This window comes from Oncorhynchus clarkii, chromosome 16 (genome assembly GCF_045791955.1).
Source record: "Oncorhynchus clarkii lewisi isolate Uvic-CL-2024 chromosome 16, UVic_Ocla_1.0, whole genome shotgun sequence".
In the NCBI taxonomy this organism is placed as follows: Eukaryota; Metazoa; Chordata; class Actinopteri; order Salmoniformes; family Salmonidae; genus Oncorhynchus; species Oncorhynchus clarkii.
The window spans coordinates 54,373,193-54,398,639 of record NC_092162.1 but is presented as its reverse complement, the minus strand read 5'-3'; the positions used below and the strand labels follow the sequence as shown (position 1 = coordinate 54,398,639).

General features: G+C 40.0%; 2 protein-coding genes and 1 non-coding gene across 5 annotated transcripts; 2 read left to right on the top strand and 1 right to left on the bottom strand.

Moving 5' to 3' along the window:
- The first annotated feature begins 467 nt into the window (after positions 1-467).
- On the top strand, positions 468-12,333 carry LOC139368746 (SH3 and cysteine-rich domain-containing protein 3-like). 3 transcript variants are annotated; one of them, XM_071108047.1, is made up of 13 exons: positions 468-729; positions 1,209-1,270; positions 1,525-1,603; positions 3,685-3,838; positions 3,949-4,046; positions 4,173-4,233; positions 4,312-4,409; positions 4,536-4,599; positions 6,361-6,413; positions 6,537-6,631; positions 6,758-6,809; positions 9,116-9,253; positions 11,331-12,333. In XM_071108047.1, exons 2-13 carry the CDS (start codon positions 1,254-1,256, stop codon positions 11,427-11,429), a joined length of 1,008 nt encoding a protein of 335 aa, XP_070964148.1. In that variant the 5' UTR covers positions 468-729; positions 1,209-1,253; the 3' UTR covers positions 11,430-12,333. The 3 variants fall into 3 exon arrangements, with proteins under 3 accessions (XP_070964148.1, XP_070964149.1, XP_070964146.1); XM_071108048.1 differs by lacking the exon at positions 9,116-9,253 and having other exon boundaries at positions 472-729; positions 11,331-12,331; XM_071108045.1 differs by having other exon boundaries at positions 472-729; positions 4,173-4,409; positions 11,331-11,669.
- Positions 12,334-12,720: 387 nt separating this feature from the next.
- Positions 12,721-12,837, bottom strand: LOC139369028 (U5 spliceosomal RNA). The gene has a single exon (XR_011627031.1). It is a non-coding gene; the product is annotated as a U5 spliceosomal RNA (small nuclear RNA).
- A 6,467-nt stretch (positions 12,838-19,304) lies between these two features.
- Positions 19,305-24,699, top strand: LOC139367711 (neurexophilin-2-like). The gene is made up of 2 exons (XM_071106009.1): positions 19,305-19,461; positions 23,456-24,699. Exons 1-2 carry the CDS (start codon positions 19,408-19,410, stop codon positions 24,224-24,226), a joined length of 825 nt encoding a protein of 274 aa, XP_070962110.1. The 5' UTR covers positions 19,305-19,407; the 3' UTR covers positions 24,227-24,699.
- Positions 24,700-25,447: the final 748 nt, after the last annotated feature.

The following is a 25,447-nucleotide window of genomic DNA, read 5'->3' as shown; positions in this document are numbered from 1 at the left end:
TCACAATACAGTACTGTACTTAATATATTATGTAGATCCTCTCCTTATATATAAACTACAAGTTTTTCTTTATGTTTAAAATGTTCTTTAACCTGGCAGTACAATAAAGATAAACATAGCCTATTTCCATTCCATTCCTTTGTCAGTATTTTCCATAAAAATAAAAAATTGTCATAACGATGTTGACAACAATGAGAGCAACTAAAACAATACTGATTATGCCTGCAGTTTGTACAGTAAGCCAACAGTTGGCTGTGTGTGTCTTGGCCTGTCCTCTCAGGCTGTGACAGGGGTCTGCGGGGTCATGGCTAGAAGGGATCCAGCTTGTGTCAAATTAACATCAAAAGTAATTTTTCCCCCATTTTAGTGAGACAAAGCTGGATCCCATCTAGCCATGACCGATCTACAGGGCCAAGGAATGGGTGTGAGTATCGGATTTCCCCTCGTCACCGGTACCCAGCTGTCTCACTCACTCAAACTGATGCCTGCCTTTACAGTCCCTCACTCACTCACCCCTCTGCTCTAACCACTAACCATTGGATCGCTTTTTGGAATTTACTTGCATAAACCTGAAAAGGGAAATATCAAGAGTTGGAATGGTTCGGAGGCCTCCGGTGTGACAGGTTGCTCATCACACATGAAAGCAAACTGGTGAAGAAAGCCTTTACCATACATCCACATACCAGATTTAATTTCTTCATTGACTGGACTAGCAACCAGTAGGAACAAGTATGTCTAAACTGTAACTATATTGCATGCCCCTTTTTTTTGTGTATATGTGTGATCTGTTCAGCTTAGTCCTTTTCTAAATAGATATAATATATTTTATCATTTAGATATATAGCAAATTCTTTAAGTTTCATTATTAAGAGGGGACTGAAATGTCAAATTCTCACTAAGACTGATTCTGGTTTTATATCATTGTAATTTTTCAGAATCTCTCAGCTCATGCCCAGTCTGGCAAGGCACCCAAATTTAGCCATGATGAGATTGAGTTACCCTGCCCCAAAATAGTAGAGTGGACGAGTGTATTTTGGAGAGTGCGTGTGTGTGTGTGTGTGCAGGCTTGTGTGAGTAAATCATCTCCCCCTCCCCCCTTTACTACATGCGAGAGGAGAGGACATGATTGGGTCACGTGTCTCATTAAAATGGTCCCATTCAAATTGAGAGCCAGTGTTTCTGTTCCCCTAAACTGTATTCTGTCTTAGGTGGGTAGCACTGCAGGACGAAAGTGAGAGCTCACACACTACACCATGGCCCAATATGACCAGTGAGTCTGCTCTCCTGTTGCTGAACTGAATACATAGGATATTCCTTTTTAATAGATTTACCTGGTTCTAAACAAAACAACGAGGGAAAGATTTAAGTATTAGATTATTCATTGCAATAGACATGTAAAACTTGGTAAAAATGTAAAGCTCAGCCACCGTAACAATACTACTGTAATATCCGCCCTTAAATATATGTCAGATATCCTTGTTTGTTGATGTTGCTTAATGGTCTCTGTTTGTTTCTCTGAGTTAGACTTGAAGATAAACATTCTGTGGATATCCACGATAACCCCACAGCCCCTGACAATATTGTGAAAGAAGAAGACAATACTGTGAGTAGCATGACAATCTGCCACTGTTGGTAACACCATCCCTCAAACAGTTTAAAATAGCAGCCAACTAGGATGGTCAGAATACAGTAACCTCATTAGTTTAATATGTGAGGCTCTCTGCTCCCCTATTTATATTCTGCAGTAAGGTGACACTGTGGGCTAAATCATTAGCCTTTTTCATTTACCACTTACTCTCCAGAAGTAAAATAATGGTTTCAATGGAAATGTTTCTACAGTGCAGTTGGGAAAGTATTCAGACCCCTTTACTTTCCCCACATTTTATTACATTACAGCCTTGTTCTAAAATTGATTTTTTTGTTAAATAATCCCTCATCAAGCTACACACAATACCCCATAATGACAAAGCAAAAACTACTCTTTAGAAATGTTTGGAAAATGTATCAAAAATTAAACATTGAAAGCATCTTTGGCAGCGATTACAGCCTCCAGTTTTCTTAGGTATGACGCTACAAGCTTGGCACATCTCTATTTGGGCTGTCATGAGCCTTTTACTAAGGAGTGGCCACTCTACCATAAATGCCGGATTGGTGGAGTGCTGCAGATGGTTGCCCTTCTGTAAGGTTCTCCCACCTCTACAGAGGAACTCTGGGGCTCTGTCAGAGTGATCGGGTTCTTGATCACCTCCCTGACCAAGGCCCTTCTCCCCTGATTGCCCAGTTTGGCCGTGCGGCTGACTCTAGGAAGAGTCTTAGTGGTTTCAAACTTCTCCCATTTAAGAATGATGGAGGCCACTGTGTTATTGACAGTGGTGTAAAGTACTTACGTAAAAATACTTTAAGGTACTACTTAAGTAGATTTTTACTTTAACACATTCCTAAAGAAAATAATGTACTTTTTACTCCATACATTTTCCCTGACACCCAAAAGTACTCGTTACATTTTGAATGCTTAGCAGGACAGGAAAATGGTCCAATTTACACACTTATCAAGAGAACATCCCTGGTCATCACTACTGCCTCTTATCTGATGGACTCACTAAACACAGATGCTTTGTTTGTACATGATGTCTGAGTGTTGGAGTGTGCCCCTGGCTATCCATACATGTTTAAAACAAGAAAATTGTGCCGTCTGGTTTGCATAATATAAGGAATGTGAAAGGATATATACATTTACTTTTGATACATTTAAAACCAAATTATTTTAGACTTTTACTCAAGTAGTATTTTACTGGGTGACTTTCACTTTTACTTGAGTAATTTTCTATTAAGGTATCTTTACTTTTCCTTAGGTATGACAATTGGGTACTTTTCATGCTGCAGACATTTTTTGGTACCCTTCCCCAGATCTGTGCCTCGACACAATCCTGTCTCGGAGCTCTACGGACAATTACTTTGACTTCCTGGCTTGGTTTTTGCTCTGACATGCACTGTCAACTGTGGGACCTTATATAGACAGGTGTGCGCCCTTCCAAATCAAGTCCAATCAATTGAATTTATCACAGGTGGACTCAAGTCTTAGAAACATCTCAAGGATGATCAATGGGAACAGTATGCACCTGAGCTCAATTTTGAGTCTCATATCAAAGGGTCTGAATACTTATGTAAATAAGGTAGTTCTGTTTATTTTTAGTATATTTGTTAACATTTCTAAAAACCTGTTTTCTCTGTCATTGGGTATTGTGTGTAAATTGATGAGGAAAAACTAATATAATCCATTTTAGAATAAGGTTGTAACGTAACAAAATGTGGAAAAAGGAAAGGGGTCGGAATAGTTTCCGAATGCACTGTATGATATAAATAACAATCATGATAGGAAATCATTGTTTTGATGAGACTCATTCTTTGGATTTCAATAAAAATGTTCTACCTCCAGCTGAATCAAATCAAATGACATATTAAGCAGATGTTATTGCGGGTGTAGTGAAATGCTTGTGTTCCTAGCTCCAGCAGTGCAGTAGTATTGAACAATTTTTAGACAATACAGATGTAAAAGTAAAACAAGGCAAATAAGAAATATATAATATATATACACCAATCCAATATATACCAATCAGCGGTCACTAGGCAGGGGAAAGGAAGGAAATCTGTAAAAGTATTGAGACATAGGCACCCTCTCTGCAGGTATACTTTATTTTTGAGGAGGAGGTGGAAGTGGAGGAGAAGGAGCCCGAGCCTGAGCCCGTTGTTATATTGGTGAATGACAAACCACACAAGTTCAAGGACCACTACTGCAAGACGCCCAAGTTCTGTGACGTCTGTGCTCGTATGATAGTCCGTAAGTTATAACATTGGCCACAGTGGCTCTTGTATTTATTAATAGTATCTGTAAAGCTGAAGCTTAATAATACTGGCTAGCTTCTTATAGTTGACTTTTCAACCTTTCAGTCAACAACAAGTTTGCTCTACGGTGCAAAAACTGCAAGACCAACATCCATCACTCATGCCAGTCCTATGTCGAGTATCAGAAGTGCTTTGGCAAAATTGTAAGACATTTTCAATTCATAATTTAGATGATTATGTTCTGACATTATAATGACTAAGTTGCCATTGCATGCAGTTGCCAAAAACAACAATTATTCTACATATTCATTTTGCTGTCTCTCCTATAGCCCCCAGGTTTCAGACGGGCCTACAGCTCCCCTCTATACAGTAGTGACCAAACAGATGCAGGTAAGACACTAACCATCTCAACAAGTGTTCAACTTATTTTTTACTATGTGCTCTCTCTGCTGCTTCCCTCCTGTCTAGCCCACTCCAACCGTAACGACCCTGTGTTTGACACCCTGCGGGTTGGGGTCGTCATGGCAAACAAGGAGCGCAAGAAGGGGTCTGAGGACAAGAAGAATGTGAGTGTGGACCTCGTGTCCATATTAGCCAAAAAATAAATTAATGACAATAAGTGGTGTAATTTACTGACAACCATTTGCATAGGGATCATAAATGGCATGTTAACCATATTTTTTCCCTCCAAGATGATGATGATGATGATGGAGGAAGAGGAATCCCAACAACCCAAAGAAGACGAGCAGGCAGAAGGTATTGAAAAAGGATGAGCATGTCCATATTGAAGCATGTGACAATTCAAGGTGATGTCATCTATGGTTCCACTGCATCAACTATACAGAAATACACTTTATTTATTTAAAACAACGTATTTTATTTAAACATATTGTGCCATATGAAATGATATTGAAGCTCATCAAAGTGAATGATAAATAAACCGAAGCATAAGGGGTGGTTGGTTGTCAAGCAGATGCTAAACAATATACAGTACCGGTCAAAAGTTGACACACCTACCCATTCCAGGGTTTTTCTTTATTTTTTACTATTTTCTACATTGTAGAATAATAGTGAAGACATCACAACTATGAAATAGCACATATGGAATCATGTAGTAACCAAAAAAAATGTTAAACAAATCAAAACATATTTTAGATTTAAGATTCTTCAAAGTTGCCTTGATGACAGCTTTGCACACACTTGGCATTCTCTTTACCAGCTTCATGAGGTAGTCACCTGGAATGCATTTCAAATAACAGGTGTGCCTTGTTAATTTGTGGAATTTCCTTCCTTCTCAATGCGTTTTGGCCAATCAGTTGTGTAACAGACACATCTTAACATCAACTGTTCAGAGGAGATTGCGTGAATCAGGCCTTCATGGTCGAATTTCTGCAAAGAAACCACTACTAAAGGACACCAATAATAAGAAAAGATTTGCTTGGGCCAAGAAACACAAGCAATGGACATTAGGCCAGTGGAAATTTGTCCTTTGGTCTGATGAGTCCAAATTTTAGATTTGTGGTTCCAACCACCGTGTCTTTGTGAGGTGCAGAGATGGTGAACGGATGATCTCAGTTGACAGTTGACCGCTAGCTGAGCCTACATAGATACTTTTATAGTTGACCGCTAGCTGAGCCTACATAGATACTTTTACTGTTGATCGCTAGCTGAGCCTACATAGATACTTTTTTTTTGTGTGGTTCCCACCGTGAAGCATGGAGGAGGAGGTGTGATGTGTGGGGGTGCTTTGCTGGTGACACTGTCAGTGATTTATTAAGATTTTAAGGCACACTGAACCAGCATGGCTACCATAGCATTCTGTAGCGATACACCATCCCATCTGGTTTGCACTTAGTGGGACTATCATTTGTTTTTCAACAGGACAATGACCCAACACACCACCAGGCTGTGTAAGGGCTATTTGACCAAGGAGAGTGATGGAGTGTTGCATCAGATGACCTGGCCTCCACAATCACCCAACCTCAACCCAATTGAGGTGGTTTGGGAGGAGTTGGACCGCAGATTGAAGGTAAAGCAGCCAACAAGTGCTCAGCATATGTGGGAACTCCTTCAAGACTGATGGAAAAGCATTCCAGGTGAAGCTGGTTGAGAGAATGACAAGAGTGTGGAAAGCTATCATCAAGGCAAAGGGTGGCTACTTTGAAGAATCTAAAATATTTAACATTTTAAATTGTTTAACTCTTTTTTGGTTACTACATTATTCCATGTGTTATTTCATAGTTGTGATGTCTTCACTATTATTCTACAATGTAGAAAATAGTACAAATAAAGAAAAACCCTGGAATGAGTAGGTGTGTCCAACATTTTGACTGGTACTGTATGTATGTCAACCTTTTCCCAGACGAACCAGAATGACATCCAGTACAGAACAAAAAATGTATCTTACGCTGAATGTCAAGGAGCAACGTAAAATTAATGTTATACTGACTATAAAGTTGTGGAGTTGACCATTGTTGTATTGAAACTCTACAAAGACCCTGTGTGATGTCCTTATAGGAAAGCCAGAGGGGGATAAGAAAGGAGACAAGGCTGACAAAGCAGATGACAAGGTAAGGGACTGTAACTGCCTGACATCATGTATACACTAACCATGTAAATATCAATAATAACACCCTGTCTGGTACATCAATACAATTAGTAGTTAAATAAACATTGGTGTATGTTTGCTACAGAAAAAGAAGGAGATGGGAAACATGGGAAATCAGTCACATTACTACCTGGCTCTGTATCGCTTCAAGGCTATTGAGAAAGACGACCTTGACTTCCAGTGGGTTTACCAATACATTTCCTTATATTGTATGAATTAGGTTTTATGTCCAACATTTCAGTCTTGTGGTAATATGAAACATTTGATACAATTTCATAAAAATATACAAACCTTTGTGTCTTTCAGTCCTGGTGATCGAATCACTATAATTGATGATGCAAATGAGGAATGGTGGAGGGTAAGTGTTCCTTAAAAATGTTCATGATGTCACTCTTGCTGCTGCTGGTGATTCTCTGATCCACCTCTACGCAGACGACACCATTCTGTATACATCTGGCCCTTCTTTGGACACTGTGTTAATTAACCTCAAAACAAGCTTCAATGCCATACAACACTCCTTCTGTGGCCTCCAACTGCTCTTAAATGCTAATAAAACTAAGTGCATGCTCTTCAACCGATTGCTGCCCGCACCTGCCCGCCCATCCAGCATCACTACTCTGGACGGTTCTGACTTAGAATATGTGGACAACTACAAATACCTAGGTGTCTGGTTAGACTAAACTCTCCTTCCACACTCACATCAAACATCTCCAATCCAAAATTAAATCTAGAATCGGCTTTCTATTTCACAAAAAAGCCTCCTTCACTCATGCTGCCAAACATACCCTCGTAAAACTGACTGACTTCCTTGACTTCGGCGATGTCATTTACAAAATAGCCTCCAACACTCATCAAACTGGATGTAGTCTATCACAGTGCCATCCGTTTTGTCACCAAAGCCCCATATACTACCCACCACTGCGACCTGTATGCTCTTGTTGGCTGGCCCTCACTACATATTCGTTGCCAAACCCACTGGCTCCAGGTCATCTATAAGTCTTTGCTAGGTAAAGCCCCGCCTTCTCTCAGCTCACTGGTCACCATAGCAACACCCACCCGAACACACGCTCCAGCAGGTATATTTCACTGGTCATCCCCAAAGCCAACATTTACTTTGGCCGCCTTTCCTTCCAGTTCTCTGCTGCCAATGATTAGAACAAATTGCAAAAATCACTGAAGCTGGAGTCTTATATCTCCCTCTCTAACTTTAAGCATCAGCTGTCAGAGCAGCTTACCGATCACTGTACCTGTACACAGCCAATCTGTAAATAGCACACCGAACTACCTCATCCCCATATTGTTATTTATCCTCTGAATCTGCAATAGGTAAGCAGCTTGGTTTGAAGAAATCAACTGTGGGAGCAATTATTAGGAAATGGAAGACATACAAGACCACTGATAATCTCCCTCGATCTGGGGCTCCACACAAGATCTCACCCCGTGGGGTCAAAATTATCACAAGAACGGTGAGCAAAAATCCCAGAACCACACGGGGGGACCTAGTGAATGACCTGCAGAGAGCTGGGACCAAAGTAACAAAGCCTACCATCAGTAACACACTACGCCGCCAGGGACTCAAATCCTGCAGTGCCAGACATGTCCCCCTGCTTAAGCCAGTACATGTCCAGGCCCGTCTGAAGTTTGCTAGAGAACATTTGGATGATCCAGAAGAAGACTGGGAGAATGTCATATGGTCAGATGAAACCAAAATATAACTTTTTGGTAAAAACTAAACTCCTCGTGTTTGGAGGACAAAGAATGCTGAGTTGCATCCAAAGAACACCATACCTACTGTGAAGCATGGGGGTGGAAACATCATCCTTTGGGGCTGATCCGTGGAAAGGAAAGAATGAATGAATGGGGCCATGTATCGTGAGATTTTGAGTGAAAACCTCCTTCCATCAGCAAGGGCATTGAAGATGAAACGTGGCTGGGTCTTTCAGCATGACAATGATCCCAAACACACCGGCCGGGGAACGAAGGAGTGGCTTCGTAAGAAGCATTTCAAGGTCCTGGAGTGGCCTAGCCAGTCTCCAGCAACAGCCCCAAAACATCACTGCTCTAGAGGAGATCTGCATGGAGGAATGGGCCAAAATACCAGCAACAGTGTGTGAAAACCTTGTGAAGACTTACAGAAAACGTTTGACCTCTGTCATTGCCAACAAAGGGTATATAACAAAGTATTGAGATAAACTTTTGTTTTTGACCAAATACTTATTTTCCACCATAATTTGCAAATAAATTCATAAAAAATCCTACATTTTGTCTGTCATAGTTGAAGTGTACCTATGATCAAAATTACAGGCCTCTCTCATCTTTTTAAGTGGGAGAACTTGCACAATTGGTGGCTGACTAAATAATGTTTTGCCCCACTGAATTTATTGCCTTACCTCCCTACTTTTCTACATTTGCACACACTATACATAGATTTTTATATTGTGTTATTGACTGTTTGTTTATGTGTAACTCTGTGTTGTTGCTTTTGTCGCACTGCTTTGCTTTATCTTGGCCAGATCACAGTTGTAAATGAGAACTTGTTCTCAACTGGCCTACCTGGTTAAATAAAGGTGGAAAAAAAATAATAAAAAAAATAATAGTGCCTCATGAGATCTACTTTCTATTTTATTGTCACCATTGTAAGTAAGGGCAATTTTTTATTCTCAGGGGAAGATTGGGGAGAAGACAGGTTACCTCCCCACAAATTACATCATTAGAATAAAAACGGGAGAGAGGGTGTTCAAGGTGACACGCTCCGTCGTGGGAAACAGAGAGATGGGTCAGATAACACTGAAAAAAGACCAGGTAAGAAATGGGTGTCTCTGTATCAGACCCGAGTCAAATACTATCGCATACAGCAGTTGAAAGTAGTGTAACTGAGGTGTGGTTTATTTAGCTACTGCTGGTCACACTGAATCAAGCCCAGCTCAAGTATTTGACCCAGGTCAGCTGTCTGTCTATGAAAATAATGTTTCTTAGTTTTTCTTTGCACAGGAAACTGATGTCAACTGTTTTATGATCATGAGCAGTATGGATGAATGTGTGCATGTGGACAGTGACTGTAATGACTGTTGCTACTGTGCGTGTGTGTCTGATCATGTGTGGTGGAAAATGTATCCAATTGTCATACTTGAGTAAAAGTAAAGATACCTTAATAGAAGATGACTCAAGTAAAAGTGAAAGTCACCCAGTAAAATACTAATACTAATAAAAGTATTTGGTTTTAAATATACGTAAGTATCAAAAGTAAACATAAAGTAAAATTATTTATAATTCCTTATATTAAGCAAACAAGACTGCACCATTTTCTTGTCATTTGTATTTACGGATAGCAAGGGGCACACTCCAACACTCAAACAAAGAATGTGTGTTTAGTGAGTCCAGCAGATCAGAGGCAGTAGGGATGACCAGGCATGTTCTCTTGATAAGTATGTGAATTATACAATTTTCCTGTCATGCAAAGCATTCTAAAGTACTTTTGGGTGTCAAGGAAAATGTAAGGAGTAAAAAGTACATTATTTTCTTTAGGAATGTAGTGATGTAGAATAATAGTGAAGACATCAAAACTATGAAATAACACATATGGAATCATGTAGTAACCAAAAAAAGTGTTAAACATATCTTAATATATTTTTTATTTTATATTCTTAAAAGTAGCCACCATCTGCCTTGATGATTGCTTTGCACACTCTTGGCATTCTCTCAACCAGCTTTATAAGGAATGCTTTTCCAACAGTCTTGAAGGAGTTCCCACATATGCTGAGCACTTGTTAGCTGCTTTTCCTTCACTCATCCCAAACCATCGGGTGGAGGCCAGGTCGGGAGTCGGGTGATTGTGGAGGCCAGGTCATCTGATGCAACACTCCATCACTCTCCTTGGTCAAATAGCCCATTCACAGCCTGGAGGTTTGTTTTGGGTCATTGTCCTGTTGAAAAACAAATTATAGTCCCACTAAGTGCAAACCAGATGGCATGGTGTATTCGCTGCAGAATTCTGTGATAGCCATGCTGGTTCAGTGTGCATTGAATTCTAAATAAATCACTGACAGTGTCACCAGCAAAGCATCCCCACACCATCACACCTCCTCTTCCATGCTTCACGGTGGGCACCACATGCGGAGATCATCTGTTCACCTACTCTGCGTCTCACAAAAACACAGCGGTTGGAACCACAAATCTCAAATTTGGACTCATCAGACCAAAGGACAGATTTCCACTGGTCTAATGTCCATTCCTCATGTTTCTTGACCCAAACAAGTCTCTTCTTTTTATTGGTGTCCTTTAGTAGTGGTTTCTTTGCAGCAATTTTACCATGAAGGCCTGATTCACACAGGTTCCTCTGAACAGTTGATGTTGAGATGTGTCTGTTACTTGAACTCTGTGAAGCATTTATTTGGGCTGCAATCTGAGGTGCATTTAACTCTAATGAACTTATCCTCTGCAGCAGAGGTAACTTTGGGTATTCCTTTTCTGTGGCGGTCCTCATGAGAGCTAGTTTCATCATAGCGCTTGATGTTTTTTGTGACTGCACTTGAAGAAACCTTCAAAGTTCTTGAATTTTCCAGACCTTCATGTCTTAAAGTAATGATGGACAGTCATTTCTCTTTGCTTATTTGAGCCGTTGTTGCCATAATATGGGCTTGGTCTTTTACCAAATCTTCTGTATACTACCCCTACCTTGTCAGAACACAACTGATTGGCTCAAACGCAAAAAATAAAGAAAAATCCTTGAATGAGTAGGTATGTCCAAACCTTTGGCTGGTACTTTAAATAGTAAAGTAAAGTAAAATACAGATACCCAAAAAACCTTAGTAGTACTTTAGAGTATTTTTTACTTAAGTACTTTGCCACAACACTGTCCTCCATTATATTTGTGTTGCAGATCGTGGTGAAGAAGGGAGAGGAGGTGAATGGCTACTTGAAGGTCAGCACAGGCCGCAAGCTGGGCTTCTTTCCCACTGACCTGCTCCAGGAGATCTGAGCCTGACCGGATCACAACCACAGGTCTAGAGTCACACCGTCACCAGGACCATAACCACATAACACCAAACCCAAGACCTAAACACATGATCACAACATTTTCTAACACAGCAGAGCTGATCTGGTGAATGTGTAAGCTGTTTGAGCTCTGTAAATTGTGTTGAGTGTAACTTAATACTGTAGCCTACCCACCCTAGTGAACTGGATCAGCTATCCATGCAATCCGAGCTGGACAGAGACGTGTGACGTAGGACCAGGAGTGTGTGGTGGACACCTAAAAAGTGAACATGTTTGTGCCATTTTAATGTGATCAAAACCGGACAACCTGAAACTACATCTTCAGAAACTTGAAGCAAAAAAAGTTTCTAAACCCAATGGCTGTAACTACTGACTGTATCTATTAAGTAACTAGGATTTTTACATTGTTTTTGTTATGCAAACCTAATTGTCTTGGAGGCTAATGTATTGCTTACTCTTATTGTAGTAGTTCCTTTTTTATATATAGTCAGCTGAAATTCTAGTGCTTCATTTTCCCCTTGATGCAAATGTTCAAGAGGGCTTGTTAAAGTGCATGTTGTAATTTTATTTTAGCTTGGGCCGGTCTTTTAACATCTTTAACATACCAGTGTGCTGTGTATTCGTTGTATTTTTAGAGCAATAGACAATGTAAGCCTGGCTGACAGAGACCCACAAACTTTTGCCAGACAAATGAAGTTGAAATCATTGATACAATGTTGTAACATTACGCAACAGTCAGTTGTTATGAATTTACTATTTAAGTACTAACAGTGGAGTGCAGGCTTTTCCCATTTATTGTCTTACTTGATATGCATCCTCTGTGACACCATCATAGTGGTGAAATCAATTCACAATTCGAAATAAAGTCCTCTATTTTTGAATCAGTATTTTGCATTCACTGATTTTTTTTTGTCTACCATGATTCATGACTTTTGTGTCCAACCTAAAGAGGGAATCAGTTCAGCTTGTGTTTACAAAATAGTCAATACAGATACTACTTGTGTCATGTATTGATCCTGTGATGGGGACAATGCAGCCTTCATTGTCCTGTGTGAATGCTAGCAGTGTCACATGGAATTATTGTAAATAGTGTCTTACATTTATTCAAAATATGATAGTATTAGATATCTATCTATATATTAAAATATTATATTCTATATATATTCACACGCAAGCATGGCTCTAATGGTGACAATTTGAATAGACATCCATACAACAGAACATTGTATGGTTAGAACACATACCTCCTCAACAACTACCAATCGTTTTCAACCATACGGCCATACGGCCGGACATCAAAAAATGTGTTGATACTCAATGTTCCTCTCCAAGGAAATCGTTAGTAAAAGGCGAAAGATTTAAGCGATCTCAAGAAGAAGACACTAGAGTGTACTACAAAACTAAGGAAACGGCTCCCTCACACTTCAATTTATTATAAAACCCGGTAACGGTTTACATAGCAATATCACCCAAACTATAAGGTCAGAGTATCGCAGTCTTCGCAACTTGAAATTAAATTCATCACACAATTTGAATGGCAAAATATGGCAGAATTATTATATTTATATATTTAATAGCCTAAATGTATGTGCGACAGGCATGCTGGGAATTACACCCGCTTCCTAATTTTCGAATATTTATAGTACAGTGCCCATACTCAACGACTTTTATTCAATCGAATTATGCCTGAAGAATTATTTATAGCTGTCAATAAAGGTCATTAACTCAAAAGGGGGAAAAAACTAAATTCAAATGCGTTACGTCTACATTTTACTGAGCCACTGCGTTCAACACATTTACATGCTTATGTAGTATAGCTAACATCTCTTCCCACTTTAGTGCGTGCATTTCTCAAACAAAGCCTACGTTCTCTAAACTCGTCTGTCGTAACCTTAACTAACTTCATTAGATCTGGAAGCCTTTATTATGCATACGTGTATATTTATAAAGCATCATATATGGTAATTGATCAACTTCATGCAAAATCGATATGATCCAAACTGTTTTCATCATATAAATAATTCTAGCGACACGCTTTGGTCAATACTAAGTACTACACACCACCATGACAGAACATAAACGCTGCAGCGCGCACGGTGGCAGTTTGGCTTCAACCATTTTGATATGGCCCTGTCACTTTTGTGACACTGACACTATCATAAGTCAATTTGAATTATCAAATGATGTAAATCACTCTTGGGTGTTCTGAAAAGAGGGCCGTGGCCCGTGACGGTGTGAAGGATAATGGATAAATAAAAAAATAAATGAAAATGTTGCATTGTCACATACTCCAGATTGGTGCAGTGAAATGTGTTGTTTTACAGGGTCAGCCATAGTTGTATGGCACACCTGGTGCAAATTAGGGTTAAGTGCATTGCTCAAGGGCACATCAACAGACTGTTCACCTTGTCAGTCGGGTATTCAAACCAGCTAGCTTTCGGTTACTGGCCACTCTAACCGCTACCTGCCACCCTAAAAAAAATGGGACAATGGGGCTTTCTCTCAATGGTGTAGTAGCAGGTGTCCGTGGGTAAAACGCCATATACCCACTTATTTTTCAGTGGCCATTGTGTATATACTCACTTCTTAATACTCACCCCAAAATGCGTATCAAAGTAGTGTAGTGGTGGTATATGCTGCATCTGTTAATATGGCTGATGGAACATTTAGCTTAACATTTTAATAAAATATTATTTCTTCACATTTTAACCACAGCAATGTGCACATGGCAGTAGGCCTATGCGCGAATGTTCCAAAATGCAATTGCGGGAAATATCTGAGATGGAAATATCTGTTAGAGATTTTGAAACAGGGAAGATCTAAAGATGCAACAACTATCATGGGTTGTTAATATGACTAGGATAAGGCCGTTGGCTGATAGACAATTAAAGAATGTTGAAAGAAAACCAATAGAACAGGAGAACGCATATGAGGAAGTCTATAAAATAATTGCCTCAACGTTTCTATGGTGGGATTTTGGCTATAGGCTACTTTGAAGCAAGTTAAAGACATGCCTCATAATATGAAGTAAAAGGTTGCACAATATATGTTGAACAAATCTAATAACATAGATTGATTATATTCCATCTAAATGGTCGTTATGCAAAAGTTGATAAAAAATCTAATTATACACTTCTATTTTTGCAATTTGAAATACATTTACACAGGGGTAAACCAGCAGGTGTGTAAAAGGGGCTATGCTAAAAGCCTGCATGCTGTATAATTTCAAACTTTTTTTTAGCTAATACAGAATAAAGAAATCACAAGATGATAAGTTGGCTTTAATCAGAGTGCCCGAATATATATATTTTTAAACAATTAGGACTCTGGTATAATGTGGGTGTAAGAACAGACGCTGGAGATGAGAAGCAGCTACGGAGAGTTGAACATTTAATTTAGCACAGACATGGAACGGGACAGGAACAGGGTCAGAACCGGGTAAGACAAAGACACCACAATTCATGAAATAATTTACCTCCAATTTTGTATACTGTGCATTTCAATAACATAAAGACAGTAGGTTACTTAAGACATAAACGATAGGATGGAGGTTGGCTGGTTGGATGGGTGGCCCAAAGGTTATGTGTTCAAATCTCATCATTGACAAATTTAGCATTTTAGCTAATTAACATCTTTGCAACTACTTACATTCTTAGCTACTTTGCAACTACTTTGTATGTTAGCTAACCCTTCCCCTAACCCTTCATCTAACCCTTTAACCTAACTCCTAACTGTAACTTTAACTCTTCAACTACTTACCTAACCTTAACCCCTAAAGCTAACCCTAACCGCTAACCGTAACTCCTAGCCTAACTAATGTTAGCCACCTAGCTACCCTAACTAACATTAGCCACAACTAATTGGAATTTGTGTAATGTACACAAATATGCTATAAAAAAAAGAAACGTGTGTAAAAAGAAATGCGTTGTGAAGAAATTGTGTAATACACAAGAAAGTTATTTTTCTTGTGCCTGTCATGAATTTCCATTAAGTAATTTGTGTCTATTTCACAATAAGCTGTGATAGTGTAGATTTGTCAGTTTCACAGAAGTGTAGCCTACTTTGAAAAACCTCTTAAGGATCGGACCCTTTTTTTCAATTTTGCCTAAAATTACTTTTGCCAAATCTAACTGCCTGTAACTCAGGACATGAAGCAATGATATGCATAGTTTTTGGAAATGTGAAATGAATGTAGGAGAATAACACATTAGACTTGGCAAAAGATAATACAAACCAATAACATGTGTTTTCATAATATTTGAAATGGAAGAGAAAGGCCATACATTAAAAGATAGGATCCTAGGTATAACTTCAAATTTGTCCACAAGATGGTAGCAGTGTGTGTGCAAAGTTTCAGACGAATCCAGTGAAGAATTTCCTCACTACACAATATTTTGCATCAAGTCTGCCGGGAGTTTGGCCAAATGTATGGTAAATGTTTGGTAAATGTATGCATTTTTAAGTACATAACTATAGAGAACACACAAAATTGCTATGGTAATAAAAAAAATCAAGTTTACACACTCCCAGGAATGTCATTCCTGGTGGATCATTAGCTTCCCTACAGAAAATACACTAATCTTCACATATCTAGATGGCCGGGCGGGGTAGGTGTGGAGCCAGAGACAGCAGTGGGGTCAAACTGTAGAACCAAGTTCCTACATTTGAACATAAAAATGTATTTTTTAAAATAAACCTACACTACATTTTATCTCTGGGACCTTCAGGATGACAAATCAGAGCAAGATTACTGAATGTAAGTACATTATTTACCTTCAGAGGTGAATGTATCAAACCAGTTGCCGTGATAAAAGTTTTGTTGTTGTGTACTATACTCAAACAATAGCACTGTATTTTTCCTTTCTGTAATAGCTACTGTAAACTGGACTATACAGTTAGATTAAGAATAATATACGCTTTCTGCCCATATAAGACATTTCTAGTCACATTATCGCATATTGAGCAACAACCGTCCCGGTTTAGGAACACCGATCCCGTAGAGGTTTAAAAAGAAAGTTGATTCCAGATTTGTTGAAATGCCACGAGCTTCTCGAATTAAATTCATTACATCACCCTCCCTGTCCCTGTTGGGCCTTGAAATGGGAGGTCAGGGGCCTCGAAATGAACATGCCTCTTGGTTACTTTGATGCCCTACTGATCACTGTAGGGCATCACATGCACACAACTATGGCACAGGTAGTGGCATTTTACACCTACTAAGAGTTAGAAATCTAGTCTGGTAAAAGTAGCACATAGCAGGCCTATACGTAGAAATTGTAACAATACATCTTGTAGAAAATGTTGCATATAAATAGGCCTACTTACTGGCCTGCTACACCAGACACAAAGTACTCTTAGCAGGTAGGCTACTCAACTGTTTTCTTACCCTGTTTTTGTTTTTTTTAATAGACTCCCGATGGTAGGTGCTAGATCCTATGTTAGGCTATACTGAACAAAGATATAAACGCAACATGCAACAATTTTAAAGATTACAGTTCATATAAGGAAATCAGTCAATTACAATAAATTCATTAGGCCCTAATCTATGGATTTTACATGACTGGGAAAACAGGTATTGTTGGTCACAGATACCGTAAAAAAAAAAGGTAGAGCCGTGGATCAGAAAACCAGTCAGTATCTGGTGTGACCACCATTTGCCTCAGGTGACACATCTCCTTTGCTTAGAGGTGATCATCAGGTTGTTGTTTGTGGCTTGTGGAATATTGTCCAACTCAAGTTTCAAGTTTTAATGTCACATGCAAATGTTCACATGTACGTGAAATGCCTTGATTTCAAACTCAAAATCCAACAATGCAAGAATCAGGAACATTGTAATCCTAGAGAAAAAAAACATATGAGAAATAAGAAAAAATATGAACAACACAATAAGTAAGTAAGCATACTATAATACAGAGTCAATTCCAATACCATATCTACAATGTGCAGGAATACTGGAGTGATGGAGGTAGATATGTATAAGGGTAAGGTGACTAGGCATCAGGATATAAGATAAACAGAGTAGCAGCAGCTTGTATGTGAATGGGTGTGAATGGGTGTGTAGAGTCAATATAAATGTATGTGCTTATTATGTGTGAGTGAGCAGAAGATGGAGTGAGTGTGTGAGTGTGTAGGGCCCGGTGAGTGAGCAGATGGAGTGAGTGTGTAGGGCCCGGTGAGTGAGCAGATGGAGTGAGTGTGTAGGGCCCGGTGAGTGAGCAGATGGAGTGAGTGTGTAGGGCCCGGTGAGTGTGCATAGAGAGAAAAACATAATAGTCTATGGCATAGGTGGTTGGAGTCTTTAACGATTTTCCGGGCCTTCCTACTACACCGCCTGGTATAAATGTCCTAAATGGCAGGGAGCTCGGCTTCAGTGATGTACTGGGCTGTCCGCACCACCCTCTGTAGTGCCTTGCAATCAAGGGTGGTGCTATTGCCTTCCCAGGCAGTGATGCAGCCAGGCAAAATGCTCTCAATGGTACAGCTGTAGAACTTTGAGGATTTGAGGGCACATGCCAAACTTTTTCAATCTCTTGAGGTGGAAGAGGCACTGTCGTGCCTTCTTCACGACGGAACTTGAAGTTGTCTACCTGCTCCACTGCGAGAAATTAACATAAAATTCTCTGGCAACAGCTGTGGTGAATATTCCTGCAGTCAGCATGCCAATTGCACGCTCCCTCAAAACTTGAGACATCTGTGGCATTGTGTTGTGTGTCAAAACTACACATTTTTGAGTGGCATTTTATTGTCCCTAGCATAATGTGTACCTGTGTTATGATCATGCTATTTAATCTTCTTGATAAACCACGCCTGTCAGGTGGATGGATTATCTTGGCAAAGGAGAAATGCGCACTAGGGAAGTAAACAAATTTGTACACAAAATTTGAGCAAAATTAGCATTTTGTGCAAATGGAGTATTTCTGGGAACTTCTATTTCAGCGCGTAGATTTTGGTTCAGTGCATGTTGACAAAGGAATTTGGACCACGTGGTAAAAAAAAAAGACGAGGGAAATTGAGAAACGATAATTTCCCTGCCTTATCAGGCTGTTTCCACACACACATACCAAGACTATACGTAAGATAGTCAGCAGCAACCACCAATAGTCTACAGAAACTCTATCCACATTCTGCACACATACTGACACTATGCTGGTACTGTCTTTATATTCCCCACTCCCCAGGGAGAGATTTCCTGTCATTGTGTCAGCCTCCCAGTGGCAGAACCAGGGACATAGGGGTAGGCTGTCAAATTGTGCTGCTTAAGAAGTCACATCTCTGGGTAAGAGTCGTAACGAGCCAGGAGGTTTGGTGACAGATAGACAGTAGCAGAGTGGTAACAAGCCTCCATACCACCATCCTGTAAGATTTCCTCTGGAATTTATTACCAGATTCATGAGAGGGTCTTTATGATTTTAATGCTCTCACATGCTGCCCACAGTTGATAGCGTACATATTGGAGTATATAATTAATCCCTAATAGCTTCACAATTGTAATTTTTGGACCATGATCTATATTTACCATGGTCAATTTCAAAGGAATGCCAGCTACAAAGTGTAGGTGGTTTGTGAAATTATGCTCTTTTTCATGAGTTCTAATTTGCTCTCATTATACAATGATGAGAAGAAAACTGACATGTGCATGTATGGCACAGACAGAAAGGGAGAGAGAGTGTGCGAGGGAGAGCGTGAGAGCGCAAATGAAAATACAGGGGCTGTCTAATAATATAAGCAGGGTGGATCTCTCAAACAATTTCCTGATGTTCTCTTTCCTCCCAGTTCATCCTGTTTTCACAGAGCCATGGACCTCACGATAAAATGTTATTGAAGCCACTAACAAAATGTGATTTGACTTTCTTGTTAGTCTAAAGGGTTCTACGTTTTCTTCCAAGTGGATTGCTGTCAGACTTTGATTGATTGCCCCGGTGTCCAGATTTGTACGTCAACATAAGACATTCAGAGAAGAAATGAGGGTACTATTAATCAACTTTGCCACCTTCAGTCTGTGGCTTCTACCAACGGTAAGCTATTTCACATATTTCACGTGACAAGTGCAGGCAATCATTTTCAGATAAACAGGTGCTATTCAGAGAGTTAAAGTAAAAATGTGTGGCTGTATTTTTTCCATGTGTCTTTTATAAAATAACAATAGTACTTGGCTCTTTGTGCCCATGCATGCTTAGGTGCCGTCCATATGTCTGTGGCGTGGCCCAATTGCTTTTGGTTCTTATTTGAGAAGAGGAGTGAGTAAACTGTGTACCTGACCAGTGACCACTTTGAAGCACCAAACCTCTCTGAACAGAAATATAATGGCAACATGTCAAATGTTGGTCCCATGTTTAATGCGCTGAAATAAAATATCCCAGAAATGTTCCATAAAAAGCAGATTTCTTCCCCAATTTTGTGCACAAATTTGTTCACATCCCTGTTAGTAAGTATTTCTCCTTTGCCAAGATAATCCATCCAGTTGACAGGTGTGGCATACCAGGAAGTTGATTAAACAGCATGATCATTACACAGATGCATGTTGTGCTGGAAACAATAAAAGGCCACTCTAAAATGTGCAGTTTTGACACACAACAAAATGCCACAGATGTCTCAAGTTGAGGGACCATGCAATTGCCATGCTGACTGCAGGAATTTCCACCAGAACTCTTGCCAGGGAATGTTAATTTCTCTACCATAAGCCGCATCGTTTTAAAGAATTTGTCAGTATGTCCAACCGGCCTCACAACCGCAGACCACGTGTATGGCGTTGTGTGGGCGAGCGGATTGCTGATGTCAACGTTGTGAACAGAGTCCCCCAAGGTGGCGGTGGGGTTATGGTATGGGCAGGCATGAGCTACGGACAACGAACACAATTACATTTTATTGATGGCAATTTGAATGCACAGAAATACCATGACAAGTTCCTGAGTCCCGTGTCTTTTAAAGTACCTGTGACCAACAGATGCATATCTTTATTCCCAGTCATCCATAAATAAGGGCCTGATTGAATTTATTTCAATTGACTGATTTCCTCATATGACCTGTAACTTAGTAAAATCTTTGAAATTGTTGCATGTTGCATTTATATTTTTGTTCAGTATAATAAAGCATAAATATGTCCTAGATTAAATTCCCATTATATCGCACATCTATCCCTGGGGCAAGAAAACAACTGGATCATATAAATGATCTGAATAATTATTCCGCTGAACATAGAGGGAGTACTACTTCAGTGCACCTCACACTACCACAAAGCCATAGGTTACATATGGAAATCAATGGTAAGACATTCTTTATATCTATTGTAGAGGTTGATAGTTATGATGTTGTAGGCTATGAAGAGATATGTTGATCGTGATAACATAGGATAATGGCTTTGGGTAGAACTTCCTCAAAGTTAATTTCTCTTTATCTACGTTATTATCTTATTTTCAACATACCCCAGAGGACTCTGGTTCCCTAAAAATGTCTTATGGTGATTAATAATTCCAACTGATAGTTGCGTCTATGCATTTGTAAGGTCTCAAGATGTTCTCTTACTTAATGGCATTAATTACCCACTGGGCACAGATGTCTAGTTTGGATTTACATTTGGTTGAGTTGTCAACTGATGTGAATTCAATGTGAAATCAACAGAATGTCACCATGTCATGTGATGTAGGTTAAAAGTTGGGTGCCAAAAAGATGAAATGCCCTTACTTTGATAGCTTTTCTCAAATCCAATCAGTTTTCCACGTTGATTCAACGTCATCACATTGAATTTCTGAATTTCTGAAATAAAGTGGAAACAACGATTGAACCAGTTTTTGCCCAGTAATGACACGGTTTCCACATTTAGAAAAATTAATTACCTGTTATGAATGCACTGAAAAAAATCAGGAATTAATTCAAAGAATTCCCACTAAGGTTGAAGAACACCCATTCTTATTGAACTGGGATTATTTTCTAAACAGACTGAATTCATGCAATCAACCGATAGGCTATAATGCATTTTTGCTTAGAGTCAACACCTTTCTATTCATGCACTAATAATCACTGGAAATATATGAGTCGCAAATTAGCATTTGATGGAACTCTATATGGTTTGCCTGTAAACATCATCCTAAGGGTTGACAGCTGTGTCTTGTTAAACTGATCGTTTGCTCAGCATACACAATCTGGAGAATCATACGGTTCATTTATTGCTCACTGTAGTTTGTCTAACACATTTATCATAGTGCGGCAACTCAGGTAGGGCGCTTCACTGAGGCGCACATCACAATACCTAAGCTTAAACAGCAGCACCATTTTGGTTAGATATTCCTTTCACAGAAGCTGATGGCCATAAGCAGTGTCTCAAACACAACTTTTTTCTTCACTTCAAAGTTCCCCAACATCATTCTCATGTATGATGATCATGTGAGTACAGTAATGATTATTTCTCATGCTAGGCAATATAGCAGTGAGAACCATGTTGTCATCTTTCACGGTCATCCCCATTGCCATGAGCTGAGATTCCCCATGTAAGGTTGTCTTCTAACCCAGCCATGGCCTGGCATACAGACACCCTGACACAGAGCCACGGGCATGGCTGACACATCACCCTGCTAGTGGAGGAGATGAATGCAGTGGCTCAGAGTTCATTAGCCTGCTGAGGGTTCTGTAACGGGACTTTCGTTAGACAGTGGATTACAGCCAGGAGAGTATTTATAAGAAGGCATGCAGGGAGGGGAAATGTAGTTATAAGTATACTGTACATTGATGCTGTGTAGGCTAACATACAGTGAGATGGGTCAGGGTATATAGCAAGAATATATCAAATTAGCAATGAATGGGTAGGATTGGGAATATGCTGTATGGTATAATCCCGTGGGCTTGGTATACAGTACAATGTAGTAAACTTTACAACCCACAGTTGTGCATACAAACAATTCACTGCATCTGCAATAACATCTGCAAATCTGTGTACATGGCCAACTCTGGTTTGATTTGAAATATTGGATTGATAAAAAACAAAAAAGATTTGGGTTTATTAATATTTCTGTATTTTTATGGAACACGTTGACAAGTGGTAGGCTTTCTAGGACAGTGAGAATCCTTATAAAGTTCCATCCAAGGATAATTGAGGAAGAACACTATTCGCTTTCCATTTTTAAATATTTATACATTTTTTACCCCTTTTTCATGGTATCCAATTGGTAGTTACAGTCTTGTCCCATCGCTGCTACTCCCGTATGAACTCAGGAGAGGCGAATGTCGAGAACCGTGCGTCCTCCGAAACACAACCCAAGCCGCATTGCTTCTTGATGTAACAGTATAGCTTCCGTCCCCCTCCTCGCCCCAACCTGGGCTAGAACCAGGGACCCTCTGCACACATCAACCACAGTCACTCACAAAGCATCGTCACCCATCGTGCCACAAAAGCCATGGCCCTTGCAGAGCAAGGGGAACAACTACTTCTAGGTCTCAGAGCGAGTGACGTCACCGACTGAAACACTATTAGCGCGCACCACTGCTAACTAGCTAGCCATTTCACATTGGCCACATTGACACAATGCCCACTTAACCCGGAAGCCAGCCATGCCAATGTGTCGGAGGAAACACCGTACACCTGGCGACCGTGTCAGCGTGCACTGCGCCCGGCCCACCACAGGGGTCACTAGTGCGCACTAGTGAGTCACTAGTGGACTACAATGGCTCGGGCCATGAACAAAGAGACTGCATCCAATGTTTTTTCGAATGGATAATGGACCGATGAGATGAACCATCTTTTCATACATTTTCATAAGCTCATGACATCATCCCATCATTTTTAGCATGTCTTTGTCAATTCTCCATTAACGCTCATGTCCTCTTAATTGTATTTTTAGGATTATGTCCACACTGATCAGTAGATTACCTAATGTACTTGAAGGTTATATCCATATAAAGCCTCCAGGCACGTGACGATTGACAACAATTCGTTAGAGACAGAGAGAGAGAGAGACACACAGACTGACAGAGAAATTAAAAAAATACTAAATGTATCCTTCATTCATGTGTTCACAGGTGCAAAAGGAGGATGCTGTGAAGACCTTGGACTATCTGAACCTCAGCCCATTTGACTCCCTCTCACAGCCCTCTCCCTATGACATAAGAAGGTTAGGGGTAGATGGAAACATTGGCGCTGCAATGAAAGTCAAACACCTTTCCAAAGACTTCCAGATCGTATCCACCAAGACTAAGCCCCCAAACTATAGCTCTGTGGGCCCACATGGCTGGTCACAGAACCTCTCCCTACCCCTGGATCAGTCACAGTTACCCTCCAAACCCAAGCCCCCCATGAAAGCACCTATCAAAGCTAAGAAGACCTTTGGCTGGGGAAACTTCTACCTCAACATCAAAACCACCAAGTTCAGCCTGCTGGTGACAAGTAAGATAGTGGACCACATCAACGGCACCTTCAGTGTGTACTTCCATCACAATTCGTCCCATCTGGGGAATATCTCAATGAGCATTGTTCCTCCCTCCAAACCCGTGGAATGGGATAATGTGGGAAGCCCGGAGCTCCAGTTCCAGAATCAGCCACAGTCTACCATCAATGAGCACCTGCAAGAGATGAAGGCCCTCAACTGCAGGGTGGAGTACCAGAGGACCAACAGGGCCAAGAAGACCAAACCCTGCCTCTATGACCCCTCCCAGACCTGCTACTCAGAACACACGCAGTCTCACGCCGCCTGGATCTGTGCCAAGCCCTTCAAGGTCTTCTGTGTATTCATCTCTTTTCTCAGCACCGACTACAAACTGGTGCAGAAGGTCTGTCCAGACTACAACTTCTAGGCAGATCTCCAGCAATTTGGTGGACGAGGATAGTCGATGAACTAGAAAGGTTGATAAGGCATGTTTTTCTACATCTCCTATCCCAGTGCAGAAAGGGGCTTGCGCTGAACGGCAAGGATGGATGGTCCCACACCAACATTCAGGCCTCACACAGACATTCAGATGGAGAGCTTTGTGTTTAGTAGAATGGAAGTCAGCAGCGTATGGACAATAACCTAAAAAAAAATATTCACCACTGAAGGGTAGAAGACAGAAGTAGGATAATAGTAAGATTATTTTGTAAACTATTTGTGGTAAAATATTGACTTGGGGGAGTGATGCCCTATGTGCATGCCAATTCCAGCACAACTCTAATCCCTGCTTTTGTTACTTGTGGTTATGTTTGGGGAAGTGTTCTGCTTACTTGTCACACGTTGCCCCTTACATGAACATTTTCACTGTTAGTTTGGGGGTATCCTAACGCAACTAAGGCAAGGTACCTGGATGTTGATTATTGAGTTTGGTCATACTGTATGATTCACATACGGAATCTACATTTGATTTAATTTTACAAGCAGATATGAAATGATGTATGATGGAAAGCAAAATGTAGATTTGAAATGCATATTAAAATGAGTAGTTTTTTTGCTTGATGTGTTATTGAGTTCATACATCACACACTAAGTTTCCTAATGAGTTGGGACAACAACATTAGTAAGGAAAACTAACTGTACTGTACAGAAATTAAGCACCTGTTCTGGACAGAAACAAATTTAATTTGTGTGAATTAGTGCTCAATTCGCATGCGTCCCGTCAATATTTCACTATCTCATTATCGGCGCTTCAAGACATGCTCTCTCTATCACTGCCACAAATAGTGTTGGTGAGTGAGTATGTCCTGTGTATACTTACCTGTATACTTACCTGCTATTGCAACGTGTGAAGTGTTTTTTAACCAGCCGACAATGTGCAAGTTTATAGGTACTACTAGGATAATACACGTAGCTGTCTTTCACAGTTTTTTAATAGGCATATTGCACCTATACGTTTGTCATATCTTTTGGCAGATGATTGCTTATGACTTTTCTTGATTTGTAAATTATTTGTTAAAAATAGGTCAGTATGTTGCCTTGAGTGATTAATCTGAGGTTTAAACCCTAAATGATTCATCTCAGATTTGACTGTTGGACTATAGAAATGGTCATTATGGCGTGTATCACCATTACTATATTGACTGCTATT

Bases quoted from the DNA above. Each gene is read 5' to 3' on its own strand.
- LOC139367711 (XM_071106009.1), top strand. From the start codon at position 19,408: ATGAGGGTACTATTAATCAACTTTGCCACCTTCAGTCTGTGGCTTCTA. The intron at 19,462-23,455 runs GTAAGCTATTTC...ATGTGTTCACAG, and splicing joins GTCTGTGGCTTCTACCAACG to GTGCAAAAGGAGGATGCTGT.
- LOC139368746 (XM_071108045.1), top strand. The intron at 3,839-3,948 runs GTAAGTTATAAC...TCAACCTTTCAG, and splicing joins CTGTGCTCGTATGATAGTCC to TCAACAACAAGTTTGCTCTA. The intron at 6,632-6,757 runs GTGGGTTTACCA...TGTGTCTTTCAG, and splicing joins AAAGACGACCTTGACTTCCA to TCCTGGTGATCGAATCACTA.